General features: G+C 44.4%; 1 protein-coding gene across 3 annotated transcripts in view; it reads right to left on the bottom strand.

Moving 5' to 3' along the window:
• LOC132871586 (zinc finger protein 236-like) overlaps nucleotides 1–14,367 on the bottom strand; it is a 71,389-nt gene that overhangs the window by 51,183 nt on the left and 5,839 nt on the right. For all 3 annotated transcript variants that reach the window (XM_060905861.1, XM_060905862.1, XM_060905863.1), the window contains exons 2-6: nucleotides 13,597–13,724; nucleotides 13,274–13,438; nucleotides 12,935–13,113; nucleotides 9,658–9,788; nucleotides 9,028–9,200 (exon numbers count right to left, since the gene is read on the bottom strand). In XM_060905861.1, the coding sequence (XP_060761844.1) occupies nucleotides 9,028–9,200; nucleotides 9,658–9,788; nucleotides 12,935–13,113; nucleotides 13,274–13,438; nucleotides 13,597–13,724 (776 nt within the window). The remainder of the gene's footprint in view (nucleotides 1–9,027; nucleotides 9,201–9,657; nucleotides 9,789–12,934; nucleotides 13,114–13,273; nucleotides 13,439–13,596; nucleotides 13,725–14,367) is intronic.

Here is a 14,367-nt window from a genome sequence, read left to right as displayed (position 1 = left end):
GAGGCTGGCAGTGGCCCCGATGCTCTTGCAGAAGCCGTGCCATACTCGGGAGGAGAACTGGGGCCCCCAGTCAGAGACGATGTCCTGAGGGAGACCAAAAACTTGGAAGACATGAGTGAACAACAATTTAGCAGTGTCAAGGGCAGAGGGGAGTTTGCACAGTGGAATAAAGCGGCAGGCCTTGGAGAATCTGTCCACTATGACCAATATGACAGTGTTACCTTGAGACTCAGGGAGACCCGTGATGAAGTCGACTGCCACGTGGGACCAGGGACGCCGGGGAATAGGCAGAGGATGCAGGAGACCCTGGGGACGCTGTCGTGGGTTCTTGGTTCTGGTGCAGACCTCACAGGACAGGACGAATGACCTCACTTCCTTCTCCATGTTAGGCCACCAGAAGCGTCTTTTCAGGAAGTCCAGGGTCCTCCGAGCTCCCGGGTGGGCGGTGAGAGGGGAAGAGTGACCCCACTGGAGAACCTTGGCCCGGACTTGACGAGGGACGTACAGGAGGCCCAGTGGCCCCGTCCCAGGATCAGGGTCCCGGCGTTGAGCTTGTCGAACGGTCTCCTCAATACCCCAGCGGACAGGAGCCACAATCCGGGATATAGGGATGATAGGCCCGACTTCACTCTCCCTGTTAGTGGCAGAGAACAGCCTGGACAGTGCGTCAGGTTTGGTGTTCTTGGAGCCGGGGCGGTACGATAGGTTGAAGTCAAACCGACTGAAAAACAGGGCCCACCTAGCCTGTCGTGGGTTCAGTCTCTTGGCTTGCTGGAGGTACTCCAGGTTCTTGTGGTCCGTCCAAACCAGGAATGGATGTTGCGCTCCCTCCAGCCAGTGCCTCCACTCCTCAAGGGCCAGTTTGACCACTAGCAGTTCTCAATCCCCCACATCGTACCGGGACTCCGCAGGACTCAGGTGGTGGGAGAAGTAAGCGCAGGGGTGCAGCTTTCCTTCCGAACGTTGAGAGAGCACTGCGCCGACACCACTGTCTGAGGCGTCCACCTCCACGATGAATGGTTGGGAGGTGTCCGGGAGGACCAGAATGGGTGCCATGCAGAAGCGGTCCTTGAGGTCTTTGAACGCCTTTTCCGCCTGAGGAGACCAGACATAAGATCCACCTGTCCCTTTGGTGAGGTCTGACATGGGTGCTGCTACAGAACTAAAGTTCCTGATAAATTTGTGGTAGAAGTTAGCAAATCCTAAGAACCACTGAACCTCTTTGACGGATTTGGGAGTGGGCCAGTCCCAGACAGCCAGGGTCTTGGCTGGGTCCATTTGGAGTTGGCCTGTCCGTACAATAAAACCCAGAAAGGAGACCTCGGGAACATGAAATTCGCATTTCTGGGCCTTGGCGAACAGATTGTTCTGTAGCAGCCTCTGGAGAACCTGGCGGACATGGTGGCGGTGTTCCTGTATGGTCTTGGAAAAGATAAGGATGTCGTCGAGATAGACAAAAATGTACAGGTTAATCATGTCCCTCAAGACATCGTTGATTAGGGCCTGAAAAACAGCTGGTGCATTGGTGAGTCCGAAGGGCATCACCTGGTATTCGTAGTGCCCAGACGGGGTGTTGAAGGCAGTCTTCCACTCGTCTCCCTGTCGGATACGGATGAGGTGGTATGCGTTCCATAGGTCCAACTTGGTGAAGACGGTGGCGCCTTGGAGCAGGTCGAATGCTGTGGACATCAGCGGAAGGGGATATCGGTTGCGCACAGTGATCTTGTTCAGGCCCCTGTAGTCAATACATGGTTGGAGCCCCCCATCCTTCTTGCCAACAAAGAAGAAGCCGGCACCAGCGGGTGAGGTGGAGGGTCGAATGAACCCAGAGACCAGGGCATCTTTGAGGTATTCCTCCATGGCCTTGCGTTCTGGCTGAGAGAGGGAAAACAGTCTGCCACGAGGAGGGGTAGTCCCAGGGAGCAAGTCGATGGCACAGTCGTAGGCACGGTGCGGAGGAAGAACGGCGGCCCTGCTCTTGCTGAAAACTTCCTTAAGATCCCAGTACTCTGTGGGAACTTGAGATAACTCGGTGAGATCAAGAGGCTCGGCAGGAGACACAGGAGAGCTAGAGAGCAGACAAGAGGCATAGCAAGCAGGACCCCACTCCACAACCTGGCTAGTGACCCAGTCTATACAAGGGTTGTGGCGGGTAAGCCAAGGGAGACCTAGAATAACTGGGAACTCAGGTGAAGGAATCAGGTGCAGGGATATTTCGTCCTTGTGACCTTGAGATTGGAGGAAAACTGGAGAAGTTACTTGGGTGACTCTTCCGTCACCTAAGGCTTGGCCAACCAGGGCAGACACAGACAGTGGGACTTCAAGAGGTGCAGTCGGGACATTGATACTTTGGGCGAAGTGAATATCCATAAAGTTTCCAGCCGCCCCTGAGTCTAACAAAGCTTGACAAGAGTGGACGGACTCACCCCAGGAGATGGAGACCGGGATGTAGATTCCTTGGCCAGGGAGTCCGGGAGAGAGGGTAGGCCCCGTCACAACCCTCCCTCGGCTGGACGGGGCGGTCCTTTTCCCGAGAGTTCAGGACATGATGCTCGGAAGTGACCAGGCTTGCCACAGTAGATGCAGCACTTGTCCCTCCTTCTGCACTCCCTCTCAGATGCGGAGAGGTGAGTACGGCCCACTTGCATGGGTTCTGGACAGTCACTGGAGGAGGTAGACGGACTCCAGGTAGAGGCAGGGAGGCCGGGGAGGCTCAGGACTTGGCGGCGTTCTCTCATCCTGTTGTCCAGACGAGTAGAATGTGAGATCAGTGTTTCAAGGTCACTTGGGCATCCGATAGAAGCCAGCCCGTCTTTGATGGGGTCAGACAGACCATGGTGGAAGGCTGACACCAGGGCAGTCTCATTCCATCCACTTACTGCTGCGAGCGTCCGGAACGAGATGGCGTAGTCTGCGACGCTTCCCCCTTGCCGGATGGACATGAGTTTTCTGGCTGCGTCTTTACTGATGTCTACTTGATCGAAGACACGCAGCATCTCCTCAGTAAACAGCTGGAAATCAGAGCACTCAGGTCCCTGTCTCTGCCAGATAGCAGTAGCCCAGGCTCGCGCCTTACCAGCTAACAAGGTTATCACAAAGGCAATCTTGCGGCGATCCGTAGTGTAGGTGGTAGGCTGAAGCTCAAAGGTGAGTTGACACTGGGTAAGGAACTCTCGACACTCACTCTGCTTGCCGTCATACCTCTGTGGTGCAGGAAGGCTGGGTTCGCGAGGTGAAGAAAGCAGCATGGCAGGAGGCACTGGAGCAGGAGCGGATGGTGGAGCAGGAGCAGAATCAGGCGGAGGAGATTGGGGCAGAGAAGTCAGCTGTGAGAAGTCAGGGTTCTCCCAATCTGCTGAAGCAGTACCTCGTGGCGAGCAAGGGTCTCACGTTGGCTTGCGAGAGTCTGTCCATGAGTGTCCATGGTGGATCCGAGGCGTGTTAACGCAGCCATCATTCCCTGAAGGTTGGCCAGGTAGACAGATGAAGAAGCCTCTGCTGAGTCGGTCATGACGGAGTCTTTCTGTTAGGGTTTTGCTGGGATTCGAACCTGGTTCGCTGGTGTGATAATCCAGCAAACCCCCACTAGGCCACCAGGGGGATGACTCAAGTGCAGAGGTGTGAGGCGGAAGTAGAAAAGTATCAAAAACAGTTTATTTACACTATGTACAATCCAAGGGAAAAAACAAAAAGAATAATCCAAAGTTCAGAAGATAAACAAAAATAAAATATCCCAAGGTTCAAAGTCCAAAATCCAAATAAGAAAAAAGGCAAAAACTCAAACGCTCAGAAGATCAAAAAGGTCAAAAACAAAATCCACAAAGTCCAAAAGAAAGAAGCAAAAACCAAGAATACAAAGACACAGGCAAGGTACATGGGACAGAGGGAACTAGCACTAACAGCATAACATAGGAAAAAGACTCCGTGACAAGGGAACAAACAGAGGGGTATTTATACACAAACTAATTAAGGACAGGGCAGGGCAGGAAACAGGCAATAAGACAAAAACAAAACACAGAACACAGTAGTGACCTCTAGAGGCCCAAAACAAACATGACCAGAAAAGGAAATAACAGTGGGCTCTAGGGGCCAAAACAGTCCCAGTCCTAACAATAACAGCATGATTCCAACAGGACAGGCTACAATTAATTTCTATAGTAACAGCTTGTTCACAAGGAAGCTCACAAAGTCCAAATAACAGATTATAAAAGGTGTTGTTATTTAACAAAGAAAAAATATACATCATCACTGTATGGTATAATTTTATGGAAGGAAATGTTATTTTAACATTTATGGAAGGAGTGTTTTGTAACAGATGATTTTCCACCACAGGAAAGTCTTCAGGACAGAGATTATCATGCTTTCCAGCTTCTCAGTAACACATACACTATATTGCCAAAAGTATTCGCTCACCTGCCTTGACTCACATATGAGCTTAAGTGACATCCCATTCCTAATCCATAGGGTTCAATATGACGTCGGTCCACCCTTTGCAGCTAGAACAGCTTCAACTCTTCTGGGAAGGCTGTCCACAAGGTTTAGGAGTGTGTTTAAGGGAATTTTTGACCATTCTTCCAGAAGTGCATTTGTGAGGTCACACACTGATGTTGGATGAGAAGGCCTGGCTCTCAGTCTCCGCTCTAATTCATCCCAAAGGTGTTCTATCGGGTTGAGGTCAGGACTCTGTGCAGGCCAGTCAAGTTCATCCACACCAGACTCTGTCATCCATGTCTTTATGGACCTTGCTTTGTGCACTGGTGCACAGTCATGATGGAAGAGGAAGGGGCCAGCTCCAAACTGTAAAAACAGTCTGCATGCCTAGGTGCTTGATTTTATACACCTGTGGCCATGGAAGTGATTGGAACACCTGATTCCAATAATTTGGATGGGTGAGCAAATACTTTTGGCAATATAGTGTATTTCTTGTGTCACTTAAGAGAGAAAAAAAGACAGGGAATGAGGGTTACTAGTTGCTGTAACATAAGTGACAATAAGAATGTTCCATTTGGATACTGAATGTAAATACCCTTAGATTAAAGCTATAAGTCTGCACTTTGAGACAAGATTGTAGATCGAAGTATCATTTCAGCTCATATGACGGTACTTCAAAATGTTCCTTACCTCACCCAGAAAACGTCACAGGAGAAAGATTGTTCTCGATTTATTTTTCAACATCATCTCCTTTAACTTCAATGCATTTGGTCCCCCGATGTTCAACCTTCGCTATCCCTTCATGGAAAAAGGTCACATCTTGAGCCTCCAGATCCTCCTTAACAGCATGGATGACTTCATCATCACTCTGAAAATGGTGACCATGCAAGTGGGATTTCAGTTTGGGAAACAGATAGAAGTCAGACGGTGCCAGGTTGGGTAAGTAAGGTGCATGGGGCAACAGATCAAAGCCACATTTGGCTGCTTCTGCCACTGCCAACTGTGCTGTGTGGTCAGATGCATTGTCCTGGGGCAACGGTACGCCAGCTTGAAGTGTTCCTCTCCTTTTCTCTTTGACTGCTTCTTTCATTTGAGTTTTTGTGGACAGTGATATAAGGCTTTCTTCTGTCCACATTCACTGAATATGAGCAATTGCGTGCTCTGACTGGCTACTCTACTACTAGGCTATCAGCTCATATACCATGAGTAGAGAAAAACAAAATGGCGGGGTGTTGCTGAACCAACCGAGGATGAAATAAAAACTCTACTTGAAAACAAAACCCCAGAAATTGTTATCAAGTATTTAAAAGAAACAGAAATAGCTAAAAGACTATAGTTTCTCTCATTCCCTTCCCCCCAAAAAAACTCCTGTTCCATACTCCAGCCCAGTCGGTGGTAGTAATGCACCTTTAAGTTGGTTTGCCAACTGCCAAAAAACCCTAAAGAAGAAAAAAGCCACACAAAAAAATAGCAACAAAATATGGAATGAAAGTATTTGATGGGAAGAACATATCTATTTTTTATTTTTCACGAATTATTATTATAGCATTTTTCACAAATTGCTACAATCATTTTGCTGGTTTATTTACATTCTAAGCAGAAATTATTTTGTCAGATGTTTTGTATAAAGTTATTATTTATCGAATTTGCAAAAAAATTAAATAAAAATGCTCCATTTCTCAATATCCAGTGAATGTGGATACAGTAAAACAGTTATTTCACTCAATCTCATCGTACATGGCTTATAGCCAACACAGTGCTACGCGTCTCGTCGGCTATCAGCTCATGTACGACTGGATTTCGTGGAATAACTGTTAATTATAGTATCCAGTTATGCCCCAAAATGTGAGTTCTACCCCTTGTTTCCGGGTGAGGCCAAGAGCTTTTTGAAGTATCCTCATATAACAATAACTTTGTAAACGCCCAAATATTTATGGATTTGAATGCAAGTTATTGTATACATAAATACTGGCTACTGTCATTTATCATTATTTATCTACTACCAATCATGTTTTGACTGTACACAGCCATTATCTTCTTAATTAACCATTATTTAACCGTTATTATCTGCCATTGTGTTGCTTTGTGGCTCTCTGTTTGCTTCTGTAGCCAATTTATTAGCTGGATTGTTCACAACATTAAAGCTTTACCTTACGATCATTTGTGATGATTTTTCAGTCTGCATATGAACGTGCATTGTGTCATGAAATAGTGGCCCATGTCCTCTGACCTTTCTTTACAACAAAGTGCTGAAAGTTGAAGTGTAAATAAACAACAGTTCACTTGATTCTCACTTGTGTTGGCTCTTATCTCTCAGGTAAATCATTCACAAAGATCATCAGAAACCCCTTTAAAGATCTGGATCTTCGTTAAACAAGGCGGAGAAGTGATCACAGCGCATTGTAACTGTGTGCCTGGGTAAGAATTTTGTCGCGACCTTCATGCATAATGGACTTTGTGAGGCATGAGGAGTAAACAAAGAAACAGTTGGAGACTTTAGCACTTTGTGACTAAAAAAAAGTACCATGAAATAACGACACATAGCAAGAAAAGTACTGGGAAAACACTAAGGACATAGCTGAGAGGGATATACAGACCTTTCATGAAGTGATCACTGCAAACTCGAGCATGCTTCGACTCGGCTCCCTTCAATTTCAGTGAGAGGTTCAAAAGCCACCTTTCTTGACGTCTTTTTGTGAAATCCTGTGTTCGTTCACCCTTTTTTATTAGTTCACGGGGAACCCTGAAGAAACTTTTATCAGTTTCACGGTTTGATCGATTCGAACAACCTACAACCCCGATTCCAAAAAAGTTGGGACAAAGTACAAATTGTAAATAAAAACGGAATGCAATAATTTACAAATCTCAAAAACTGATATTGTATTCACAATAGAACATAGACAACATATCAAATGTAGAAAGTGAGACATTTTGAAATTTCATGCCAAATATTGGCTCATTTGAAATTTCATGATAGCAACACATCTCAAAAAAGCTGGGACAGGGGCAATAAGAGGCTGGAAAAGTTAAAGGTACAAAAAAGGAACAGCTGGAGGACCAAATTGCAACTCATTAGGTCAATTGGCAATAGGACATTAACATGACTGGGTATAAAAAGAGCATCTTGGAGTGGCAGCGGCTCTCAGAAGTAAAGATGGGAAGAGGATCACCAATCCCCCTAATTCTGCGCCGACAAATAGTGGAGCAATATCAGAAAGGAGTTCGACAGTGTAAAATTGCAAAGAGTTTGAACATATCATCATCTACAGTGCATAATATCATCAAAAGATTCAGAGAATCTGGAAGAATCTCTGTGCGTAAGGGTCAAGGCCAGAAAACCATACTGGGTGCCCGTGATCTTCGGGCCCTTAGACGGCACTGCATCACATACAGGCATGCTTCTGTATTGGAAATCACAAAATGGGCTCAGGAATATTTCCAGAGAACATTATCTGTGAACACAATTCACCGTGCCATCCGCCGTTGCCAGCTAAAACTCTATAGTTCAAAGAAGAAGCCGTATCTAAACATGATCCAGAAGCGCAGACGTCTTCTCTGGGCCAAGGCTCATTTAAAACGGACTGTGGCAAAGTGGAAAACTGTTCTGTGGTCAGACGAATCAAAATTTGAAGTTCTTTATGGAAATCAGGGACGCCGTGTCATTCGGACTAAAGAGGAGAAGGACGACCCAAGTTGTTATCGGCGCTCAGTTCAGAAGCCTGCATCTCTGATGGTATGGGGTTGCATTAGTGCGTGTGTCATGGGCAGCTTACACATCTGGAAAGACACCATCAATGCTGAAAGGTATATCCAGGTTCTAGAGCAACATATGCTCCCATCCAGACAACGTCTCTTTCAGGGAAGACCTTGCATTTTCCAACATGACAATGCCAAACCACATACTGCATCAATTACAGCATCATGGCTGCGTAGAAGAAGGGTCCGGGTACTGAACTGGCCAGCCTGCAGTCCAGATCTTTCACCCATAGAAAACATTTGGCGCATCATAAAACGGAAGATACGACAAAAAAGACCCAAGACAGTTGAGCAACTAGAATCCTACATTAGACAAGAATGGGTTAACATTCCTATCCCTAAACTTGAGCAACTTGTCTCCTCAGTCCCCAGATGTTTACAGACTGTTGTAAAGAGAAAAGGGGATGTCTCACAGTGGTAAACATGGCCTTGTCCCAACTTTTTTGAAATGTGTTGTTGTCATGAAATTTAAAATCACCTAATTTTTCTCTTTAAATGATACATTTTCTCAGTTTAAACATTTGATATGTCATCTATGTTCTATTCTGAATAAAATATGGAATTTTGAAACTTCCACATCATTGCATTCCGTTTTTATTTACATTTTGTACTTTGTCCCAACTTTTTTGGAATCGGGGTTGTAAAACAACGCAAGTGTAAGGCATTTTTCATGCGAGCAATGCACCTTCTCCATACAAACGCTTTGTCAGCTGAGCTTTGGTTGACCACCAGCTAAAGTTTTGAATAACTAATGAGGCGGATGTGATGTCACGTGAAACCCAGCAATAGAGACACACAGAGATAAATGGATGACGAGAGTGGACTAGGGGGTGGAGTCACCTCAGAGTGCACTCTCTGTACATGTGAGTGCAGATTTCCTTTTTGAGAGAAGGAGGCAGGGCATAGCATGCAGAGATGTGGCTTCTCGCCGGTGTGTCGCACCATATGAGTCTGCAGCACCACCTTCTGGTTAAAAGCCTTACCGCAGTGTGTGCACTTGAACGGTCGTTCTCCTAAAAACACACCCACACACACACACACACACACACACACACACTGTAAATATAACTGTGCATATTCACATAATATCTTTTAACAACTGTATTTTTAGCAGCTACCAGTACATATATCTAGTGTCTCTTAGCTGCATCAGTGATGGTTTTATCAGTTGCATTTTATTTCTTCGCATGAAACTTAATGGCGAGTAAACGGTAAATCACTTCATAGAGAGTTAAGGATTGTAGATAACGATGTCCCTATCCAACAACCTCCAGAAAACTGCTCCTACTTCCACGATGAAAATTATTCAATGAAAACAATGCATCCTAACAGCACTATAAGTAGAGTTTGCCCTTACCAAGAGCTGTGAACATCACTTACAGCAGCTTTAATGTGTGAGCCATGTCTGTACAGTAGATTAGACACTTAGCATCGTGTTATACAAAGTACCTTGTGCTGTGTGTGTGTTACCTGTGTGAATGCGTATGTGTCGGACAAGCTGGCTGGGTTTTTTAAACGTCTTGCCACAGTGATGGCAGGTGTTGGTAAAACCACTACGATCAATGCTCCTCTTGTAGTTCCGTGAGCTGCTTACAATCGGCCTGAAACCAAAACGCACGCACACACACACTGACACACCTGACGCAAAAACACACAATATGTTTGTTCACTGGAGCACATTATACAGCGAATACAGCTCAGGGTGTTACAGTCTGATCTTTGATCCATTAGCTTTCTGCTCATTTTCTTTTTTCATTTGTTTTGACAGCAGTAACGTAAATGAAATTAAATTAAGCAGGAAAAAAAACACAATTGTATAACTGTATTATGAACAGCGATAGTTTAGACTACAACAGAGTTGAACTTGGCACACTCATACTCGCTATCTCTCTCTCTTTCACACAAGCTGCTTAACTTTAACCAAAATTACATTATATTTGTCAAATAAACTGTGCAGACACAGCAGACAGAGACAAGCAAAAAGATAAATAAAGAGACAGACTAATAAAAAGCCAGGCAGATTGGAGGACAAATAGACAAATAAGACAAAAAGGTCTTAACAAACAACGTACAAGCCCAATTCCAAAAAAGCCGTTACCCTGTGTAAAATGTAAATAAAAACAGAATGCAATGGTTTGCACATCCTTTTCAAATGATATTCAATTGAATACAATAAATAAAACAAGATATTTAATGTTCAAACTGATAAACTTTTAAAAAATTTTTTGTAAATATACACTCATTCTGAATTTGATGCCTGCAACATGTTCCAAAAAGGTTGTGACAGGGGCATGTTTACCACTGTGTTACATCACATTTTCTTTTAACAACACTCAGTAAGTGTTTGGGAACTGAGGACACAAACTGTTGAAGTTTTGAATATGAAATTCTTTCCCTTTCTTGCTTGATATATGACTTCAGTTGCTCAACAGTTCCGGGTCTCTTTTGTAGTATTTTGCACTTCATAATGCACCACACATTTTCAATCAGAGGCAGGCAGGCCAGTTTAGCACCCACACTCTTATTTTTTTATTGGGGTTGTACAATAAACAGACAAACAGATAGTAAGGTGTAGACAGATGGGCAGAAGACAGATGATGAAGTGGACAGGTGGTCAGACTGAAAGCATAAAATAAAAGAAACAGACAGACAGACAGACAGAGACAGCTAAATAAATGGACAGACAGATCAGATGACATACAGAAACAGACACACAAACTGACAAAGAGTAAAAGTCAGACAGACAGACAGACAGACAGACAGAGATAAACAGAGAGATGGATAAACCGAGATAGACCAAGAAACTGACAGACAGACAGACAGACAGACAGACAGACAGACAAGTAGATAGACCAAGACAGCCAAAAAGACAGAAAGAAAGTGTAGGATAAAAAGACTGAGACAGATATATTGGCAGAGACAAAAAGACAGGCAGATAGACAGTCCAAAAGGGTAAGATAAACAGACAGAGAGGCAAATAGATAGACAGACAGACAGATAAATAGAAAGTCTAAAATAAACAGACACAGAGACAGACAGACAGATAAATCGAACACCTGAACATACAGTTAGGTCCATAAATATTTGGACAGAGACAACATTTTTCTAATTTTGGTTCTGTACATTACCACAATGAATTTTGAACAAAACAATTCAGATGCAGTTGAAGTTCAGACCTTCAGCTTTAATTCAGTGGGTTGAACAAAATGATTGCATAAAAATGTGAGGAACTAAAGCATTTTTTAAACACAATCCCTTCATTTCAGGGGCTCAAAAGTAATTGGACAAATTAAATAATTGTAAATAAAATGTTCATTTCTAATACTTGGTTGAAAACCCTTTGTTGGCAATGACTGCCTGAAGTCTTGAACTCATGGACATCACCAGACGCTGTGTTTCCTCCTTTTTAATGCTCTGCCAGGCCTTTACTGCAGCGGTTTTCAGTTGCTGCTTGTTTGTGGGCCTTTCTGTCTGAAGTTTAGTCTTTAACAAGTGAAATGCATACTCAGTTGGGTTGAGATCAGGTGACTGACTTGACCATTCAAGAACATTCCACTTCTTTGCTTTAATAAACTCCTGGGTTGCTTTGACTTTATGTTTTGGGTCATTGTCCATCTGTATTATGAAACGCCGACCAATCAGTTTGGCTGCATTTGGCTGGATTTGAGCACACAGTATGTCTCTGAATACCTCAGAATTCATCCGGCTGCTTCTGTCCTGTGTCACATCATCAATAAACACTAGTGACCCAGTGCCACTGGCAGCCATGCATGCCCAAGCCATCACACTGCCTCCACCGTGTTTTACAGATGATGTGGTATACTTTGGATCATGAGCTGTACCACGCCTTCGCCATACTTTTTTCTTTCCATCATTCTGGTAGAGGTTGATCTTGGTTTCATCTGTCCAAAGAATGCTCTTCCAGAACTGTGTTGGCTTTTTTAGATGTTTTTTAGCAAAGTCCAATCTAGCCTTTTTATTCTTGAGGCTTATGAGTGGCTTGCACCATGCAGTGAACCCTCTGTATTTACTTTCATGCAGTCTTCTCTTTATGGTAGATTTGGATATTGATACGCCTACCTCCTGGAGAGTGTTGTTCACTTGGTTGGCTGTTGTGAAGGGGTTGCTCTTCACCGTGGAAATTATTCTGCGATCATCCACCACTGTTGTCTTCTGTGGGCGTCCAGGTCTTTTTGTATTGATGAGTTCACCAGTGCTTTCTTTCTTTCTCAGGATGTACCAAACTGTAGATTTTGCCACTCCTAATATTATAGCAATTTCTCGGATGGTTTTTTTCTGTTTTCGCAGCTTAAGGATGGCTTGTTTCACCTGCATGGAGAGCTCCTTTGACCGCATGTTTTCTTCACAGCAAAATCTTCCAAATGCAAGCACCACATCTCAAATCAACTCCAGGTCTTTTATCTGCTTAATTGAGAATGACATAACGAAGGAATTGCCCACACCTGCCCATGAAATAGCCTTTGAGTCAATTGTCCAATTACTTTTGGTCCCTTTAAGAACAGGGTGGCACATGTTAAGGAGCTGAAACTCCTAAACCCTTCATCCTATTTTAATGTGGATACCCTCAAATGAAAGCTGAAAGTCTGGAATTAATGTCCATGTCCATTATATAACTATAACTTGAATATGTTTCAGTAAACAGGTAAAAAAAAAACAAAATTTGTGTCAGTGTCCAAATATATATGGACCTAACTGTATGTATGACCACACACAGACACACACACACCTGATCTTTGCGTGGGTGCGGTTGTGCTCCTTCAGCTGACTGGCCGAGGGGAACTCAGCGCTGCACGTCTTGCAGGTAAAAACTCGTGTTCCGGAGAGTTCTCGCCGATGTTCCTCCAGGTGCAGGTCGAGCTGGTTCTGCAGCACGAACTCGTCACCGCACTCCGAGCACAGCAGATTCTGGCATACAGCAAACACATGCAGTCACATCCCATTGCTAACATGCTAACTCACTGTGCACAAATTCAGGATGGCACAAACTGCAGCAGGCATCATCGGGTATTTACTGTAATCCCCACGTGTGCACTATGATAAAGCAATAGACTTGAAACTGCCTCACCTCCTCTTTCTCGTGCACCATGATGTGAGATTTGAGACTGGCGACTCGAGTGAACTTTTTCTCACACACGGGGCAGGTGGGCTCGGCTGTGCTGTGAGTCGACTTATGCAGCATGAGGTTAAACTCCACATTGTATGACTGGGGACACTTATCACAGCGGTGAGGCTACAGCACACAGACAGACATACAGAGTGAGTGAAAGAGAAAGGCAAAGAAGGGCAAAGACAGACCTTTATTACTACCTGTCTATATGTACAGTATATCTGTCTAGGAGTCTATTACTATATTTATCTATGACTTGTCTGTCTACTTCAGTATCTTGCCTTGTCATTAGCTTCATGCTCTCTGAGGTGTTTGAGCAACTGGTTCTCGGTGCTGTAGGTAAGAGGGCAGATACTGCAACGATGTTCAGCACCACTCGCACTCTCCACCCTCGGTTCCTCTCCTCCATCTGCAGACAGATATTTGGAATAGGTAAGATGCCAATGCAGTGCAGAATATTGGAACAATGTGATATGTTCCAAGTATAAATTCTGCTAACCTAAAATCATAATGTGACAGTTTTCAATGTATCTCTCTGTGCCAGGCGGGGGCAATGACTTCTGTCCTTTCCATAAAACAGTGAGTCTAAAGGGTTCAGTTATTCAGTCAGAGAACCTGCTAGACTGTTAGTTTAAAGGCGTCACGCAGTGGCGATAAAAGTCGCATTATTCTGCACCAGAATGCTTTCGAGATTCAAAATAAATTGACCGTCGATTTTTCAAAAGCTTCCCGCGGTTGTAATCGGTCCTTATTTGATCATGCCCATCACTTGAAATTTTCCGCGTTCGCAGCGCCCCCTCTCGGTCAATGGAACAGCTGCGTGACGTCATACCAGTAACCACTCGGTGCAGTTGTAATGACGGACACACCAGAAAATAGGAGCGATGCTGAGGAAATTAGCTTTGATTTTACCGATACAGAAGAAGAAAATGGCCCACAAGTAGAGATTTTGACAGCTGAATGTCCTGGTGGTATCCAGCCTTACAGATTTGAACCTCAGCGCTCATCTTCAGAAGAAAATGAGGACAGTTCTGACGACGACAGAAACGAAG

The sequence above is a fragment of the Neoarius graeffei genome, chromosome 23 (genome assembly GCF_027579695.1).
Source record: "Neoarius graeffei isolate fNeoGra1 chromosome 23, fNeoGra1.pri, whole genome shotgun sequence".
NCBI classification, from domain to species: Eukaryota; Metazoa; Chordata; class Actinopteri; order Siluriformes; family Ariidae; genus Neoarius; species Neoarius graeffei.
Note: the sequence above shows the minus strand (reverse complement) of the source record. Positions and strands in the feature narration are given on the sequence as shown.